Source organism: Camelina sativa, chromosome 8, assembly GCF_000633955.1.
Source record: "Camelina sativa cultivar DH55 chromosome 8, Cs, whole genome shotgun sequence".
Taxonomy (NCBI): domain Eukaryota; kingdom Viridiplantae; phylum Streptophyta; class Magnoliopsida; order Brassicales; family Brassicaceae; genus Camelina; species Camelina sativa.
In genome coordinates, this window is record NC_025692.1 from 19,929,437 (window position 1) to 19,948,893 (window position 19,457).

Consider the following 19,457-nt stretch of genomic DNA (forward strand, 5'->3'; position numbering starts at 1 on the left):
ACTCAGACATATTCAATGAAGAACAAAACATCTTTTCTGAATAATAAGCAATAGATATCAAAAGTAAAAGAAGGGGTTTAGAAATTCTTCTCTCTACAAAGAAGTTCAGATTTCTCTCCCAAAAGCTCTCAATATCTTTAAAACTTAAGGGTTTCTAACCCCAAAAACAATATATATATGTCCTAAAACACGTTAGGGGCTTGTGATGCAAATATGGAAAACTTCGGGAAACTTTTGTAAATCTTCCAAAACTTGGGTCTTGAGTCGGCAAACAGGGGNTATTAAATAGCTAGGCCTAGGGAATTTCTCAGGAAATTACAAAATATTAAATCAATAACTAAATAGGATTCAAGCAATTAAAATCAGATCTAGAACTCTAAAATCTTTTTTAAAATAAATCAGTTCTCACTGCAAATATTATCTAAATTTAAAATCAGAAAATCCAAATCTCTTTGTAAAATTCTAGGTTAAAAATCAGCTTTGAAAACAAGTTTAGATTTTTCACAAAATTATTAAATCAAATCTCTTTGCAAGAAGTAATTTTGCTCATCAAAAGGTTTTATCAGGAAAATCAATTATATTCTCATATCAATTTATTTTCCTAAGTTATTAATTCTAGATGGCCAATCAAGGATTAATATGAAGAACAACCTATGATGAAGATCTAGAAAGATAATGAATCCTAAATAAACAGATCTAATAAATCATAAAATCCCTGTGAAAAACCCTGAACCTAACAAGCAAACTACTCAGACATATTCAATGAAGAACAAAACATCTTTTCTGAATAATAAGCAATAGATATCAAAAGTAAAAGAAGGGGTTTAGAAATTCTTCTCTCTACAAAGAAGTTCAGATTTCTCTCCCAAAAGCTCTCAATATCTTTAAAACTTAAGGGTTTCTAACCCCAAAAACAATATATATATGTCCTAAAACACGTTAGGGGCTTGTGATGCAAATATGGAAAACTTCGGGAAACTTTTGTAAATCTTCCAAAACTTGGGTCTTGAGTCGGCAAACAGGGGTGTCGACCGACACTAAGGTGATGTCGATCGACACCATCACTTTGAATCGATTCCAAGTTGATTTTCTTCGGCTAAATGCTCCAAAATGATCTGAATTGCTTCATTCCGCTCCATCCGTGCCAAAATCTTAGAAAACCTGTAGAGACTCAAAAACATCCTACAAAACAAATCAAAAGACTCAAAAAGCACACTTATATCATGGTTAAAAACCGTAAAAACCATGATATATCACCTTGGAACGTTTCAAGGGATACACCAGCAGATGTACGCATCATGGATTCAGCTAAGTACACTTTACCGCGGTAAGTCTCTAAGATTCGGATGTTGCTGGACACCGCTAGTAATGGAAATTTTCTCAACAACGATGTTGATGAAGGTTGGGACCTAGTGGAGAACTTAGCCCAATCTGATGGGCACTACCATGAGGAGTATGATCGCACAATACGATCTTCTAGAGAGGATGATGCCAAGTACAAGCGAGACATGAAAGCCCTCAATGACAAATTGGATAAACTCCTCCACCAGCAACAACAAGTCCATTCAATCTCAGAGGAAGCCCAATTTCAGCAACAAGATGGGGTGAATGCTCAGCTCGAGGATGTGAACTATATCAACAATCAAGGGGGTTACAATAAAGGGTACAACAACTACAAACCAAACCCGAATCTCTCATACCATAACCCCAATGTTGCTAATCCTCAAGATAAAATCTACCTGTCCGCAGTCCAAGGAAACCAGGGCCCGCAAAAGCCTTTTGTCCAATACAATCAAGGCTATGCCCCTAAGCAGCATTACCTCGGCAATTACCACCAACACATTGCACCACCTGGATTCCCACCACAGCAAGGATCACAGAACAATTCTCAAGAGGCTGACCTACGCGGATTAATTCAGCAGATGATACAAAGTCAGGCATCAACAACAATGGACAACAAAAAACGATTCGCGGAGATGAGCAACCAGATAGATTCTAGGTACAATGACTTGAATGTTAAAAATGACTCCCTCAATACTAAGTTGAGATACCTAGAGGGCCAAAACATCGCACAATCGACTCCAAAACTGGGCCAGCTTCCAGGTAAAGCTGTTCAGAACCCAAAGGACTATGCGACTGCACAGGCAATCTTTCTTGCAGATTTTGATGATTACCTCACTGAGGACAGTGATTTTCAAGATGGGGAGGATATGGATCACAGTGGGATGTATGAGCACCAATATTACTTATCCGAGTATGAACCCGACCCCTCACCCGAGGATACCGATCGAGTTGGCGATCGAACACCGGCTCGTGCATCGCTAACCAATTCACCACTCGAGGCTGAACCTGATGACGTACCCGACGATGGTGATTGGACGATCCATCAGGTAGATGTTCAGATGACGGATCAATTTCAACTTCCTGCAGCTGAGAAAGGGGAATTAGAGGAAAGGTTCAGAGCAGCTCTTGATATCCAATTAGAGGCGCTTGTAGAGCGTATGTCTAAACAAAAAGTCCCTCATCCTAAGCTCTTGCCACCACACGCTCTTCGAGATGAAATCATCAAAGAGACAGCTCAGTTGGAGATGGAAGTAAAGGAAGCCGTTAAAGAAATTGGGAATACGATCCTGAGGAGTGGAGTGTGTTTAGACCCTGGACTGAGGATCAATGAGAAACTGGAGGATCCCAGCTCTTTCACTTTGCCATCTTCAATAGGCCTTCGGATCTTCACCAGTCTATACAATTTGGGAGCTTCAGTCAGTATTATGCCACTTTCAGTTGCCAACAAGATGGGTTTCAGCAGTTTTAAACCAAGCAGCCTGTATTTGGTTCTAGCTGATAGGACAATTAGGTATCCCATTGGTATCTTGGAAAACTTGTCTCTCAGGATCGGAAGAGTGGAGATTCCTACTGATTTCATGATCCTCGACATGGATAAGGAACCAGAAGATCCACTAATTCTAGGAAGATCATTCTTGGCAATAGTAGGTGCAGTGATTGATGTGAAAAAAGGACAGATCAGCATTGAGCATGGAGAGCACATCAAGATGAAATTTGACATCAAGAATGGAATAAAAAGACCAACCATCGATGGCCAGATCTTCTCCATTCAAACGATGCCAAGGACAATCAGGCGTTGCCAAGAAGTTCATGCTACATTTGCAATGGAACCAGGACAAGAACCGAAAAATCCGTTGAATCCGTCTGCTACAGTGAAGAGGATTCCAAAACCTCTCCCTTCCAAAAACAATGCTTAAAGAGCATGAAAAGTCAAGCTTAGTGACGTAAAACAAGCTCACTTGGGAGGAAGTCCCAAAGGTATCTTTTAATCTCTTTTCATTTAATCTTATTTATTTCGTTTTGTTTAATTTAGATTTTGCAATACTTTTATATTTCTATAAGTTTTATATAAATAAAAAAAAGAGAAGAAAATAGAAATTTAGGGGAACCCGAGGCTGAACCTGAATACGTACCCGACGCGCCTGATCGTGTTCCCACTCGGGTGGCGAGTGGAGTCCAAATTCAACAAAACTCTAACCCACTCTCGGTGAAACCCTAGTAACCGAATCTCTCTATTTAAGGAGTCCCGAGCCTCTACTCCCCAACATCATAAATCCATAAGTTTCCTCAAAACCCTAAAACTCTTTGTCTTCCAAACTTCTTTTCTCTCTAGAAATCGAGTTTTTCAATCTTGATGGACTAACCCTATTGATCTCGGTTTAGTATCTTTTCTTCATTTAAGGGACACTCACCAATGGCTCCAAAGATCATGACATACCAAAAGAAGCGAACCAGGTCGACCTCCGCCGTTGCCAGAACCGGAGGAGACGGCATCGATGCTCGCGATTCCTGAGGAGGAGGAGACTCTTCACATTCCCAACCGCTGAGTGGATGTGTCCAATCCCTTACCCGATGCTCAACCCGATCCGTCATCCGAGGAGGCACTCGAGCACCCGATCGTGTAGACACCCGAGTTCGCTCTCCAAGCCCAGTAGCAAGTGTAGTCTGCAGATCTCCTCGACGTAGGGACCTGTCTACGTTAAATAGAACCGTCACTGATCCGATGGAGGTCGATTCAGACGCCGACGGAGGAAAACCGGAGGAGAACCAAGCCTCCCGGTTGAGACGCAGAGCTGCGGTTGCGAGGGGGAAGAGACGAGCTTCTGAAAAGGTTGAGGAGGTGGCCGAGAGAGCGGCAGAAGAAGAAGACCAAGACATCGATGGTGAGAGCCCTGACAATGAGGAAGAGCAGAGAGAAGGCACCCAAATGGCGTATAGGATACTGAAGTAAAGAGAAGTGGAGACTCCGACCAAACTCTTCAAGGTCCTCCGCAAGATGAGCTTCGTTGGGACCCGCTATCTCCACTGCAAGACGATGAAACAGTTGGGGATCGCTAGAGATGTCGAGTTTCTCTTCGTCATGTGCCACCTGGGCCAGATGATGCAAGCCAACCTCGAAGCATACGAGGAGGAGACGGTCCACTTCCTTGCCACGCTGCGGTTACACTATTTTGAAGACCACCCGAAGCTGCTACCCGATGGGGGGATCGGGTTCATCACCTTCTCCGTGTGCAACAAGGAGTACCGACTTACTTTCAAGGAAATGGAGGAGCTATATGGTTTCAAGGCTGGTCATGGAGAGAACATGGAGGTAAAAAAGGAAGAGATGAAATTCCTATGGCTGACAATAGGAGATAAGCTTCCCTGCAAATCCACAAGCTCCAAATCTGCTCAAATTAGGAGCCCTGTCCTGAGATATTTTCACAAGTCCCTAACTTGCACTTTATTTCTAGGAAGGAAACTGGGAATGTGAATGATCATGAGCTTCAGCTGTTAGACATAGCCTTGTGTGGAATCTTGGATAGTGCTAGAGATGGTAGACCACTAGTAGGGGATATTGCGGACACCAGCATGGTCTTTGTTTTGCTTGATCAGTTCATGTATTTGAAATCCTGGGCCATGAAAACCGAGAGGCGCGAAGGATCTGGCAAAATCTCCATAAGAGGTTTAGTCACGCCAATTTTGGTAGCTTGCGACGTGCCCCTGAAGGGAGTTGTTCATGAGCCGAGATGGCTAGACTTTGAGTACCTCACATTGGCAAGATTCTTGGCTTATGAAAAGCCAAATGATAGGTTGCTCTTCAAGTTCGTTCATCCAGCAGTCGGAGCTACTCAAATGATTCTGCCCAACGTCATGTTCACAAAAATCCGGCTAGGGGCAAACATAGATTTCATGCCACCATTAGAGGAGCTGTACAACCCTAAAGGGGAATCCGAAGCTGAAGAGAGAGATCCAACAGGTCAAGGACAGGGAGATGATTCGGAGGATTATGATTTTGAGGAGTATGTTTGCTCTCAAAAGCAACCAGTAGGGGTGAGAGAAGCTCACAAGAGGATCAGATGGTTGAAGAGGATGAACAAGTTCCTAGCAAGGAAAGGGAAGGATCTTACCGGGACAGTGAAGGTGATGGGAGGTCAGATCAGGGAGCTACAAGACAAGGCAAGATGTGCCTCAGCTCCCGCTTCAGCATACGCACCCACATGGATGGGGAGGAGCGGACCACTAGGGGGATCCGAGGTTTGGCACCTGTAGAGCCTCATAAGGCGTCATTATATGAGTCACAAGCAGAGGAGGGTGCAACCAGACCTGATAGATCACGGAGAAGCCACTCAGATGCCTATCCGACGCCTCACCCGACGGGGTACACAATGTCGTACCCGATGCCTCCATCGATCACACATTCGGGTGACCACTCGGGTCCTTTCCGTCAGACCTACCAAATGCCAAATCCAATGCCTTACTCGATGCATCATGCGAGCAGCTACACGGGTGACCATTCTGGACCTTTCCCACCATACCCATCGTACTACCCGGTGAGCTACGCGATGCCTTGCCCGATCAAACCCTCGGATGCTGGTCCGAACAGGTCGTCCGTGCACATAACCGAGCTTTTTGATGAGCAAATCCCGGCACTTGCTGAAGCCGGCGACGATCCTGGGTACACTTTGGCGAGCATGGAGGCTGCCATAACCTCCTTCTTCACCAACCCATGAGGTACCACTTTCATCCAAACCATTTTTTATACCATTGCATTGTGTTTTATTTTTCTTTGTGATTCTTAGATTTCCTTTTCAGACTTTTATTTACACAAGGGACTGTGTAATTTAAGTTTGGGGGAGGGTCTGAGAATGTATTTAACATTGTGTTTTATTTTCTTATTTTCTTATTTCAAATTTTTGCATACTATTTTTATTCACTTGAGTCTGCATCTATTTGCATAAAATAAACCCAGAAAAAAATTTGAAAAAAAAGAGTGTTCATGTAGTTGCATTTCCATATTAGGATTGAGTCTAGATTGATTCATATAGGATTGTTGCATATTCATTTTAAGGGACAATGATTAAAACCACCTTGTTTAAAGTCAAACCTTAGGATTGAAGCTATAGCCCTTAATCACAGTTCATTGTTGCTAGATCAATCCATGGAAAAAAATGAAAAATTTTTGTTTAAAACCTTGAGTCTTTTGAAAGCTTCCTCCACTTGCTTGAACATTGAATCATCTCTATATTATTGGACTTAACCTGAACTTAAATTGTCTTGCTTATGGAATTTGAATACTTGCTCATGGTAACTCTAAACTCAGGTTAACATTCCATTTTTGCTAATCTTTTCATTTAACCCGATTTGTTTTTACCTACCCTTGAACCCAAACCTTTCTTTCAAACCTTGTTGTGAATTGTTGAGTGAGGCCTTTTCATTGTGCTATAGGTTGTGAAACCTTGAGAGTATTGAGAACGACAAAGAACTGGCTCTTGTTTTAGCTAAGTTTAGAATCATTTGGACTAGCTAGTAGAATCAGTTTTGAATGATAGGTGGTTAGCATGATTATTTGGGGTTGGGTTGAGGAATAAAAATGAAATTAAAGAAGAAGGTCCCTAAGGTTCGGTTCATTTAAAGCTCTAAGTCTCTAAGTAAAAAAAAAAAGATCTTGATATAGTCTCCTAGAAAAAAAATATATATATATATATAGGAATATTATTAGGGGTTTAGCAAAAAAAAAACAAAAAAAAGAAGAGCTAGATGTTTAAAGATTAGCCCTTAGGGATTATAAAAAATAAATAAAATCAAGGATGTGGGTAGTTCTATTCTAGGGGGTTTGACAAGAAAAAAAAAAGTGAATGAGAAAAGGGTAGATTATCAATAGTTAAGCTTTCTATGCCCTAATTGTTCTCAATCTTAGATAGTTTTCACAACTGTCTAGCATTCCATCTTTTGAGAGAAAACCACCCAAAGATATTGTTTGAAACCACCCCACCAAAAAGTTTTACCCTTGAAATTGATTGAGCTTGATTCACTTTCCATTTGCAAGAATTCGTCAAACACTTTAATGAATGTGAAAGAGATGTTCTTCGGAATTGCAAGTCTTTACTAATAGTTGGAGGATGAACTAGATCGATGCATGGTGATAAGCATAGAAAAATATTTGTAAGTATTATGATTGATCTTAGCACCGTTAAACTATCTTTAAGGACTATGGTTTGAATCCGTCGCTTAGCTCAAAAGGTTATGAGTCCCATTTTTAACCTCTTTCTCCTACTTCCTTGCTAGAGGACTAGCAAGATTTAAGTTTGGGGGTCTGATAACTCTCTAATTTACATATTTTAGGCATCCTTTTTTGTCCATATTTTGCATTATATATACCCCAACCTTAGCGTTTTTAGGTCATTAACTGTAGGAATCCACATTTAGGCCATTTAGGGTGTTGCATTCTTGCATTTGCACATTTTGGATGAAAACAGGTGCTTTAGAGCCTAAAATGGGGAGAAACAAGGTCAAATACGAGCATGTACCTGAAGGAGCTATGGAGCAGGAAGAACAGTCTGAACCTCAACCCGATCGAAGAGGATCCAAGGGCAGGAAGAACAACCCGAAGACTTATCCGAGGAGTAACCCAACCACATCCTCGAGCACCGCCTCGAGCATACCCTCGGGCAGGACTGGGCAGCTAGGTTTAAAGGGTTTCCATATATAAACCCCCCCCCTCATCTTTCTCTTGCCTAGCACGCCGCAGACACTCAAACCAGAGAGCGAGAGCTTCTGAGAGAGATCTTGAGCAACTCAAACACTTTTTCCACTTTGTTAGGATTTATTTTCATTTTCTTTTTGCTATTCTTCTAGATTTTGATTTTGTACTCTTCTACTCTATTTCTATTGTCAATGCAATGCAATTTTCGTTTATATGTGTTTTTATGCTTTCTGCAATGAGATCTGAGTAGTGAACAAAGTTTCTAGAGATGGGATAGACAAATATGTGTTCTTGATCGGTTAGGATGTCTTAGCTTGATTGTTTATGTTTTATAAATTATTTTCTAGATTGGTGTTCTTAATGCTAATTTCAGACCGAGAGGTTGAGAGTAGATCTAGGGTGTTTTACCATCGAGAGATGTTGTTGAAATGCTTGAATCAATCAATGCTAGAGATTTACTCACTTAGCCTAAGAGATTAGATGTGTAAGGAGTTTATTGACAATAATGAATCGGTTTGTATTGCCTGCTTGATCATGTTTCTCTCACGAGAGTTGGGTAGGGGAGTGATCAAGGTTGATTGTTTCTATCACGAGAGTGTTTTAACAAGGTTTTAGAGATTCATTGTCTAGGGAATATTTGTTTGAGGCATGTAGGACATGCCATATTGGTTAGGAACACTTAGGAGTCGATTAGCCCATCCTTAGGACCTTTCGCATCTTGATTGTTTACGTTTTTATTCATAACTCGACCCTATACCCGAACTGGTACTCAATCACCAGCTTCGTGTACACCTTCGAGCTATTCATACTCTTCTTCTTTACTCGATCACTCCACCTGATCCTGTACTCGAATGCTTGCATTGAGTGCCTACGTCGTGTGGTTCTTGTTCTTTTATTTAACTTTGCTTATTTTAGGATTGCTAGATTAAACCCCAACCATTGCTTGGCTTGGCTTGCTTGCTTCTGATCATATCTTATCTGCTAGCATAACAACCATTTGGATTGATAACCCTTTGTACTACAACTGCATAGGGAATTGATACCCTGGGTGAATATCCTATTATCAGCTTTCCATCTCTATCATATAAGATTAAGTAATCATTCCTCATCATGACATCACAACCAGACTCTATTACCTGGTCAAGACTTATGATGTTGCACTTCAAATCTGGTATGTAGTAGACCTCATTCAGAATTTTCTTTTTACCATTAGCACAAACAAACAAAATTGATCCCTTTCTTTCGATGTCAATACGAGAATCATCCCCGAACCGGACCTTTCCTTTAACATTCTTTTCGAGCTTAATGAAGTAGCTAATATGTCCACTCATATGATTGCTAGCTCCATTATCCAAATACCATACATTGTCCTCTGCAGAGTGCTTCTCCAATTGTTCAGGCTTTACATTATGTTCATTGAGGTACACAACTTCATGCATCATTAGTTCATCAGCTTCATGAGTGTTGTCATCTTCGTTTTCGTCTATTTCTTGAAGCTTTAACAGTCTGTCTGGACAGTTTGAGGCATAGTGACCAACCTTGTCACATCTATAGCATATTACTTTAGATTTATCCCTCTGTTGATAGCCAAACCTTCCACATCCTCTTCCTCGTCCAAATCTTCCTCTGAATCTTCCACCGCCTTGTCCTCGTCCTCTAAATCCATCTAAGTTTCCTTGAAAAGACTGAGAGTCCATGTTAGCAGACATAAGCTTCCCTTTATCTTCTTCTTGTTGATCTTCTTCATTGCAAATTCTTTCTTCGTAGGCTTTGAGTCGGCCTACAATGTCTTCAAAATTGGTTGCGTTGAGATCGAGAACAATTTCAAGAGCAGCGATGATATGTATATAACGTCTCTGTGGTAAGCTTTTAAGAAACTTCATTACAAGCTTCGGTTCTTCAATAATCTCTCCTAAAGCTGCGGACTCTGTGGATATCTCGGAAAGCTTGCCAACAAAATCATCAATCTTGTCGCTCTCCTTCATCTTTAGTCGATCAAAAATGGCCATTAGAGTCTGCAATCGTGCTTCTCGGACCCTATCTGCACCAACATGTCTTGATTGTATTGCTTCCCATACGCCCTTTGTAGTTTTAAGTTTTCCTACTTGCAGAATTAAAGTCTCGAGTATGGATTGAAACAAAAGTCCTTTAGCCATGTCGTTCTTCTCTTCATTCTCGGATCCTGTTTCGAAAACTTCCCAAACCTTGTGAATTCATAATAAGATTTCCATTCTCATAGACCAGGTGGTGTAGTTCGTGGCATTAAGCATTGGACATTGAATTGAGGAGGAACCACTTTCTCGTACTGTATTTGGTACAGTAACAATGTCTCCTGCATCTTTCTCTTTATCTCCCATATTTTAGATTTCAAAACAAGAGCAACTTCTCTTGTAAAACTTTGTGAAAGAAAAACTTTGCTTGAAAGAAAAGGATCCTCTATTTAGTTCAAGGATACTAGATCGAGAAATTCAATAGTAGCTCTAATACCAAAATATTGAATTCAACGAATAGTATCTATTGAATAAACTCTCTTAGAAAACCTTGATAATGCTTTAGAAAACTGACTCAAAAACTAAAGCTCTTTTAAACTCTCTAATCTCTCATAAATTGTGTCACAGCTTTGACATCTCTTTATATAGATAGAGAAGTCTAACACCAAGTCCTAATTGTATTAGGATTACATATTTAGATAAATCCTAAATAACCTTGAGCCAATCCTATTCCATAACTCGGTAGGATCAGCCTTATCTCTTCTTAACTTTGTTTGTCCCCAAGCTTAAGCAAACACTTCTTCGGTGAAGATCCCATTTTTTGGATTTTTCTTTATGATTGATTGATTAGTGTGTTTCTGGTAAAGTAGACACTTTTTCAACAAATAATTTGAAAAGTAGTCACGTTTGAAAATAAATTAGATAAATAGAAACTTTTCTCTTTCTTCTCTAATGGAAAGTTCTATTAGAGAACCATTAAAAAATGACATTTTTAACCTTGTTTGTTTTTTTATGTATCCACATAGAGACAAATTTGTTGTTAAAATTGAGCCTAATAAAAATCAGTCCAATAACAAAGGTATATTTTAATAAATGATGAACTTTATACTATTTTTTTTTACACATGACCAAAATAATAACCTAAATAAAAAAAATTCTTTTTTACAAATGAATAAATCATTTTCTTAATTGACTTATGTGTTTTGAATTTTAGGTGTGTGTTTGATTTTTGAGAAATATCCTAAAACAACACTAAAACAAGTTTTTTGGACAATTATATCACACATTTCATAAACTTCCCAAAATATCATTATTATACCCATTAAAATATTTTAAATTAATTTTTAGAAATTTCATAAACTTCCCAAATTTCTAGAATTAATTTTTTAGGTTTGGGTTCTCTATTTTATTTTTGAAAATTTATTTAGATGGTAAACCAAATCCAAATAGTACACTAAACCTAGATGGTACACCCAACCTAGATGATACACCAAACCCAGATTGTACACCAGAAAACAATATATCGCATATTACAATATTTTAAGTTAGATTTTAGATTTGTGTTCTCTATTTAACATTTAGGGTATAGTTTTGAATAGATAATGTTTAATATTTAGAGTGTAGGGTTCAGTTTTGAAAACTTACTTAGATGGTCCACTAAACCCAGATGGTACACCAAACTCAGATAGTACACTAAACCCAGATGGTAAACCCAGATGGTACACCCAACCTAGATAGTACATCTAACCCAGATGGTACACCAATCTCAGATGGTACATCAATCCGAGATTGTACACCAGAATAACAATATTTCACACATTAGAATATTTTAATTTAGTTTTTAGATTTTTTTTTTTATGGTTGGGTTCTCTATATTACGTTTATGGTATAATTTGGAAGGGATATGCTTTAGTATATAGAGTATAGGGTTTAGTGTTGAAAAAATTTTAGATGGTACACCAAACCCTGATGGTACATCAAACCAAGATAGTACACTAAACCCAGATTATATACCAGAATAATACTATTTCACACATTACAATATTTTATGTTAGTTTTAGATTTTGTTTATGTTTGGGTTCCCTATTTTACATTTAGGGTATAATATTGACGGGATAGAGTTTATTATTTAGATTTTAGGGTTTTCATTTTGAAAATTTAATTAGATAGTATACTAAACCAATATGGTACACCAAACTTAGATAATAAACCAATCCAAATGGTACACCAAACCCAGATGGTACACCAAATCCATATACACAAGATCTAGATGATATACTAAACCTAGATTGTACACCATATTTAGATGATACACCAGATTCATATGGTACACCAGACTCAAATGGTACACCAGATTCAGATGGTACACCAGAGCTATATGGTACACCAAAGCTAGATGGTACACCATATTCAGATGGTACACTATACCCAAATGGTACACCAGACGTAGATGGTATGCTAGACTCAGATGGTACATCAGATACAGATGTTACATCAGACACATATTTTACACCAAAACCAGATGGTACACTAAATCCATATGGTACACCAAACTCTGATTGTATAATTAAACTAGATGGTACACTAATATAACATTATTTGACATCATTACAATATTTTGAAATGATTTTTTGAAATATTTTTTTTATGTTTGGTTTTTTATTTTACACTTATTGTATAATTTTGTGGGGTAGAGTTTTAGTATCTAGAGTTTAGAGTTTAATTTTTAAATTAAATCCTATTTTTAAAAATTTATAGTGCTAAATTTGAAAGTAAAAGTTATTTGATGTTAGTTGAGAGAATGTTTTTAATTTTAATGGACCATGAAACATTAAATATTTTATCAAATATCTCAAAATTAGGTCTCACACTTTTTTTTTTTCACATTTCATCTCTTATTTCAAAATGGAGACCACGAATAAAACTCTCTATTTATGATACATGGTCATAGGTATATTGGTTTTTCTATTTGTTTTTGTCATATACTCTCTCTCACAAATTCTCTATCTCACAAAAGTTAAAAAGTGTCTATTTTTCAAATTTTTAACAAAAACTGTCTATTTTTCTAATTAATTTTCAAAAAGTGTCTGTTTGGTCAATTCAATTCCTTTAATTTTTCTGCTTTGTTTTATTCATCATCCAAAACTTATATATAATACCACACACGCATAACACCTCTCTTCATTCATTCATCAAACATAATCACAAAAGCTCCTTTGAGAGATTTTAAGAAACCAACGTAACAAAACCAATTAAGAATCATCATATGGCTTTATTACAAGTTTCAAGATTAGTTCTTTCGTCTTCTACTTCTTGTCCGAGACCTAAATCTGCAGTCTCCATACCAAAACTACCGAAGTTTAACGTCTCAATTCCAAAAATACCGATGAAGAAACAGACTTTATCGGTTAAAGAACCGAGCTTTGAGTTTGTAGAAAGTCTTCCTCTTTCTTTGAAACAGAGGAGAGGCTCTGATGCTATCCAAAGGGCGCGTCTCAATACGGTTCTTGAAGAAGTTATGGATAGGATTGAGATGCATAAGAACATTGGAGATCAGCGCAATAATTGGAACTCTCTATTGCTCAATTCTGTTAACATGATCACTCTTACAGCCGCTTTGATGGCCGGGACGGCCTCGGTTAATGCACACGGCGTAGATTCTGTGACTGCTGTGAAGATAGCTTCAACGGTGTTGTTGACATCTGCTACGGGTTTTCCTGCCTTGATGAGCAAGATTCAACCGTCGCAGCTTACTGAAGATCAGAGGAACGCAACGAGGCTGTTCAAGAGGTTGAGAGTCGAAATCGAAATGTTTTTAAGAATAAACGAGGTGATCACAGATGAAGATGTGAAGGAAGCGATAAAGAGAGTGTTGTCTCTAGACAAAGCTTACCCTCTTCCTCTTATCGGAACATTGCTCGAGAAGTTTCCGGAAGAGTTTAAACCGGCGAGTTGGTGGCCTGAAAACAATCGTAAAAGCCCTAAAACTGGTCTTGCGAATGGGTGGAGCCAAGAGCTAGAGGCGGAGATGAGAGAAGTTGATCATGTGGTGAAGAGCAGAGACGCAGAAGAGTATGAGAGATTAGGTAACGTGGCGTTGAAGCTAAACCGGTTCTTGGCTATCTCTGGACCAGTTTTAACCGGAGTTTCGGCAGTGAGCTCTGTTTTTATCGGTCAAGATTCCGGCTTAGCTGGAATCGTGGCGATGACTTGTGCTTCTTTGGCCGCGGTTGTCAACACCTTAGAGCATGGTGGTCAAGTGGGAATGGTGTTTGAAATGTATAGAAACTCAGCTGGATTCTTCTCTCTGTTAGAAGAAACGATGAATTCGACAGAGAAGAAAGAGAACGGACAAGGGTACGAGACAAGAGTTGCGGTGAAGCTAGGGAGAAGCTTATCGGAACTAAGAGATCGAACCTTTCTCAAGTTAAGGCTAATGAATTCGCAAGCAAGCTTTTCTAGTTTTTCTATGTTAGAGAGAACATTCTTCATTCTTTATTTGTATAGATGAATTCATTCATTTAATTTTTTGATTTATATGTTACAAACAAATTTATTTTACTATTTTAATTTAAATATCAAACATAAAACTTTGTCCTAATCTTGAGCTTTTAAGTTGTAGGGAGTGGGTATTTTAGCAAACCAAAATGATCAAACTCAATACGAGAAACGACCGGATCAAAACCAAAACGAAATTATTCAACTAATTGACCCAATCTAATTTGGGGGTCAAAAATATTACAATAGAAGAACCGAATTTAAATCCATATTTTAACTGAAATTCTTTATTACAACTTGTATTGTATCCCCTGTATATTAATAGAAAAGCACTCTTTTGAAAAAGCTGATGTGTCGCCACCAGAAAACTCGAAACACATTTAGCAAAAAAACTCTTAAATTTTCTATTTAATTACATTAACATGCCATTATATTTTCAAGAAAAAACAATTAACTGAATAATAATTAGATATGTCATCAATTCTCACACAAAATTTAAATATCACATATTAAAACTAATTACATACTAATTTTAAATCAAAACTTAACTAAAATTTACTTACAAATATACAAGTCAAAGTTATATTATTTTTAAGAAATCAATATAAAGTTAATAAAAATAAAGAACTTATAACTTATTAAACATATAACTTATTAACAAAATCATATAAAAAATGTTGTTTTTTATGTTAGTATTATTACCATAATAATTTAAATAACAAGCTTTCAATAATTATTATAATTGATTATAAAAGGAAATATATTACCCCTGAATTATCTCCAACTCATTAAAGGAAACTTAATTCCCAATAAATATAGATTTATATATATTCATAAATAAATATAAAAATAACAATAAATTAGGGGATATCATGATGTGTGATTATATATATATATATATATATATCTAAGTATGTAAACTAACTAATCTTAACATTTTGTGTGATTATTTATTAAAAAATAGAAATATTGATAATCGAATAGGAATATATGTTTTAATTGCACAATAATCTATGTGCTATTAAAAAGGAATGAGACAATAACCCTTATCATTATAAATAAACTTAGTACCCAAAAAATCATAATATATTTAAAATGAGTGAGTATTAGATTATGAAAATTGTTATAGTTAGTCGATTAACCATAAATATAAAAAAATGATTTTTAAAGCACACAAAAATATATATTTCCATAAATTGTAACATTTTATAAATATTTTCTTTTCCACGTCCACATAATTCACGGGTGAAATGTATTCTTACACGAATACGTTGATTTTGAAATTTCATTAATTTTTCATAATGGTTTGTTTGGTAATAATCTATTATTTATAGAAAATATTAACAAACCGACTAACTCAAAAGATTTAAATAGCCTAATCACAAATATTAAATCAATAAATTAGATTATCTTCAGAAAATTAGTTGAGAATCCGATTATTACTAACATATAATAAAATTAATTAATTAAACTACCGAGTAATTTAGTATATGTTGTTATGCTTACATAAGAAACATGCAAAATTGTTATGATTACAAAATAAAACATATATAAGAGATGTGAATTTGATTGTTGTAAAAAAAAAAAAGACATGTTGAAATAAATAGTAACATTTTATCAATATTTTCTCTTACACATTTAAATATTTCACGAGTGAAACATATTTTTACACGAAAACGCAGCTTTGAATAAATAAATAAAAAACTTTAGTTACATATTATGTTTGACACAAACAATATTTGTTCTAGAATAATAATTTTATTTATAATAATTTTCTTTAAATCGATTTATCTCGCACTATATGCGGGTTGTTACCTAATCTTTGATTAAAATATATACTAAAAGATTTAAATTGATGAATTAAAAAAAATAATTATGTACTTGAATCACAAACCAAACCGAATCAAACTGAACTAGATCCGGTTGATGTTCGGTAACAAAATTTCAGTACCGAAATAACCAAACTGAACCGAATTATCCGAGTCAACCACCACAACTTCGTAAGAACAATGTTTATGTGTGTTACACTATCCAACACTGCGGTTTCTGTTGCGTAAGCGTAATGTATCTGAGGTCAGAAGAAAAAATGGAAGTTTCACTGAGGATACAACACTGTAATCGAGACATCGTCCACTGAAAACGGATCTTTGTCTTTAAGGGTATTCATGGATATATCTGCAGGTTTCACTGAGAGAGGGAGAGTGACGAAAGCAGCTTCTGTAGGTTTAGGTATTGTAAGGGTACCGTATCTTGCAAGCCACACTATTACAGAGTTCATGGTTGGTCTCTTTGCTGCATTCTCTTGCACACACAACAAACCAATCTGAATCAACTTTATGATCTCGTTTTTTGGGTTTTCGTTTAAGTAAGGATCGATTATACTCTTAGGCTCTCCTTCGATCCATTTCTTCCATGCCTGAATCAAAAGAAGATGCTCTTTATGAGTTTTCTTTTTTTAGAAATTGAGAAGATAAAAAACATGTTATCAAGAAAGAAGCTTACAAAAGCGGGAAGTCCCTCTGCTTCGAAGTTCTTGTTTCTTTCACCGCTTATCATCTCCAAAACCATAACACCGAAGCTATAAACATCAGATTTAGCAGAGAATTGTCCGTGTCTCACCTACTCCGGAGCCATATATCCGCTGCAAGAACAAATATTCACATTAGTGGTGATCTGATTCCAAGAACCTCTATATCTGGTCTGCAGGATTCTGTTAAAAACAGAGCATTCATGTCTAAAAACAGAGCATTTATGTCTAAAACAGAGAATACTTACTAGGTTCCAACTACTCTGCTAGTCTCTCCTCGAGTCTCATCCATGTTAAACAACCTCGCCATCCCAAAGTCTGCAACTTTAGGGTTCATCTCAGCGTCTAAAAGGATATTGCTCGCCTTCAAATCTCGATGAATAATCCTTAGTTGAGAATCTTCATGGAGATAAAGAAGCCCTCTTGCAACTCCTTCTATGATTCTGTACCTCACATCCCATGTAAGAAGCCAACGTTTGTCTTCGTCTACAGATTTTGAAAGAAAACGTACGTTACTTCTTTTGATTGATATAGTATTGTGACGATAAATACATTACAATGGTCATGTGAAGGCTTACCGAAGATGAAGTGATCAAGACTTGAATTAGGGACATGCTCGTAAACAAGAATCTCTTCATTTCCTTCATTACAGAACCCTAGAAGCTTAACTAGATTCCTATGTTGGAGTCTTGTCAAGAGTAAGACTTCATTCTTAAATTCTAACTCTCCTTGTCCTGAGCCTCTAGCTAATCTCTTTACCGCTATCTCTTGCCCACTCGGTAATATCCCCTGTGACAGATGTATATCATTGAACCATATAAAGATTTTGATAAGATGCTTATATGAGGTTATAATGAAATTTATTACCTTATAGACAGATCCAAATCCACCTTGGCCAAGCTTATTTTCCGGAGAGAACTCATCAGTTGCACTTAAGATCATGCCAAGATCAAAACTTAACATAGATTGACCATCAGAATCAGAGTTCTCTGCACATACACAGTATAAAGCTATTCCTTAAGAAAAAAAAGCTCCAAAACTTTTCTACAATTTACTCAAAAGTCCTGAAACTAAAACTCACTGTTGATTCCAGTATAAATCCTCCTCCGCATCCGGTGATAAGCAAGCACGAAAGCAACAAACACGGAAAGGTTAATGACCGTCGGAACAACAACAACCACAACGCTCCATGGTTGAAATATTCTTCCTGAAAAACCCCCAAAAGGTTAAGTTTTATATATGAAAAGTTGAAAACGAAGTGGACTAATCAGCTAAAGTACCTTTCTTAACCCGAGAGTCTTCTCGAGGTTGAGGAGGTCGAGGAGGCGCGGAAACTCTCTCTAGATTATCGAAAGCTCCTACGAAACTATACAAATCCCATCGGAAATAACAACTAGGGCGTGAAACTGTTCCCCCTACTCTGTCCCGGTTATGTTCTTGATTATACCTAACATTCTCTCTCAGACAAAGATTACAGTCACTGGAAGATAAATCAGGTGTGCATTGCATCAACATATAAACCTCAGGAGTGTCTGTAAACTCTGCACTTGAGACTTCATAATACTTCAACACCGAGGACTCATCAGCCGTCGATGCAATCTCAACTGTTCGATTGGCCATGGCGGAAAACTCTTGGCTGATTCGGGTCAAATTCGAAGAAGGGGGAAGACTCGAGTGAGGAACATTCCCAACTTGCTCAAGCTTTAGTTCGCCAAATTTATGGACATTTGAGTAGCGTACTAGGCAAGAAACGTTTGCATCGTTTTCAGAATCCAAGTGATATGCTTCTGTATTGCCTTGGCATTGAGTTAAAAGATTCCTACTTACTCTATCGACGCAGCGACGACAAGCCTTTTCTTCGTAGTGTTTTCAACAAAGAGCAAGAGCGTAAACTCCACCTCGTGAAGCGTTGTAGAAACCGCGTTCTTTGATAACGTTTGGTGCAAGAGTAGGTAATAGAGCGTCGAGGTTTTCGCCATAGGTTGTGTTTAGAGAGAAGTTTTCATCGCCGCAGATGAAGGTAGTGTGAACACCACTGATGGTTAAGAGGATGAAGAAGAGAAGAAAACTAGGGAGGTGAAAAAGAAAGGATTTTTCCATCTATATAAATAATCAACGTTTGATTATCAGAACCTTTAGCTAATTTGGCTTCACATAAATAGATTTTGATTTGTAAATTTTCTTTTGAGGATCGATCAAACAAGAGAGACTTTTCTGTTGTCATTTCGTTTTCACAAATGAAGAAACCTTGACTATTAGCACAGGCGGCAAAGACTTTTCTTTTCCTCAAATTACGCTTACGTAAACGATACGTCGAACACTTCGTTGTCCTTATGCCTTAAGTGGACACAACGACGTCGTTTCACGTTCCAAACAATATAGAAACGTACGACAAGGACATATCAATGGAGTG

At 37.3% G+C, this 19,457-nt stretch overlaps 1 protein-coding gene and 1 pseudogene across 1 annotated transcript; one reads left to right on the top strand and one right to left on the bottom strand.

Annotated features, from left to right (window-relative positions):
• On the top strand, positions 13,286-14,481 carry LOC104707594 (annotated as a pseudogene).
• LOC104707593 (cysteine-rich receptor-like protein kinase 36) lies at positions 16,403-19,220 on the bottom strand. The gene is given in 7 exon segments (XM_010423967.1): positions 16,403-16,933; positions 17,020-17,158; positions 17,293-17,530; positions 17,623-17,833; positions 17,912-18,033; positions 18,126-18,251; positions 18,325-19,220. Coding segments are annotated over 7 exon segments (1,497 nt in total). The 5' UTR covers positions 18,665-19,220; the 3' UTR covers positions 16,403-16,612.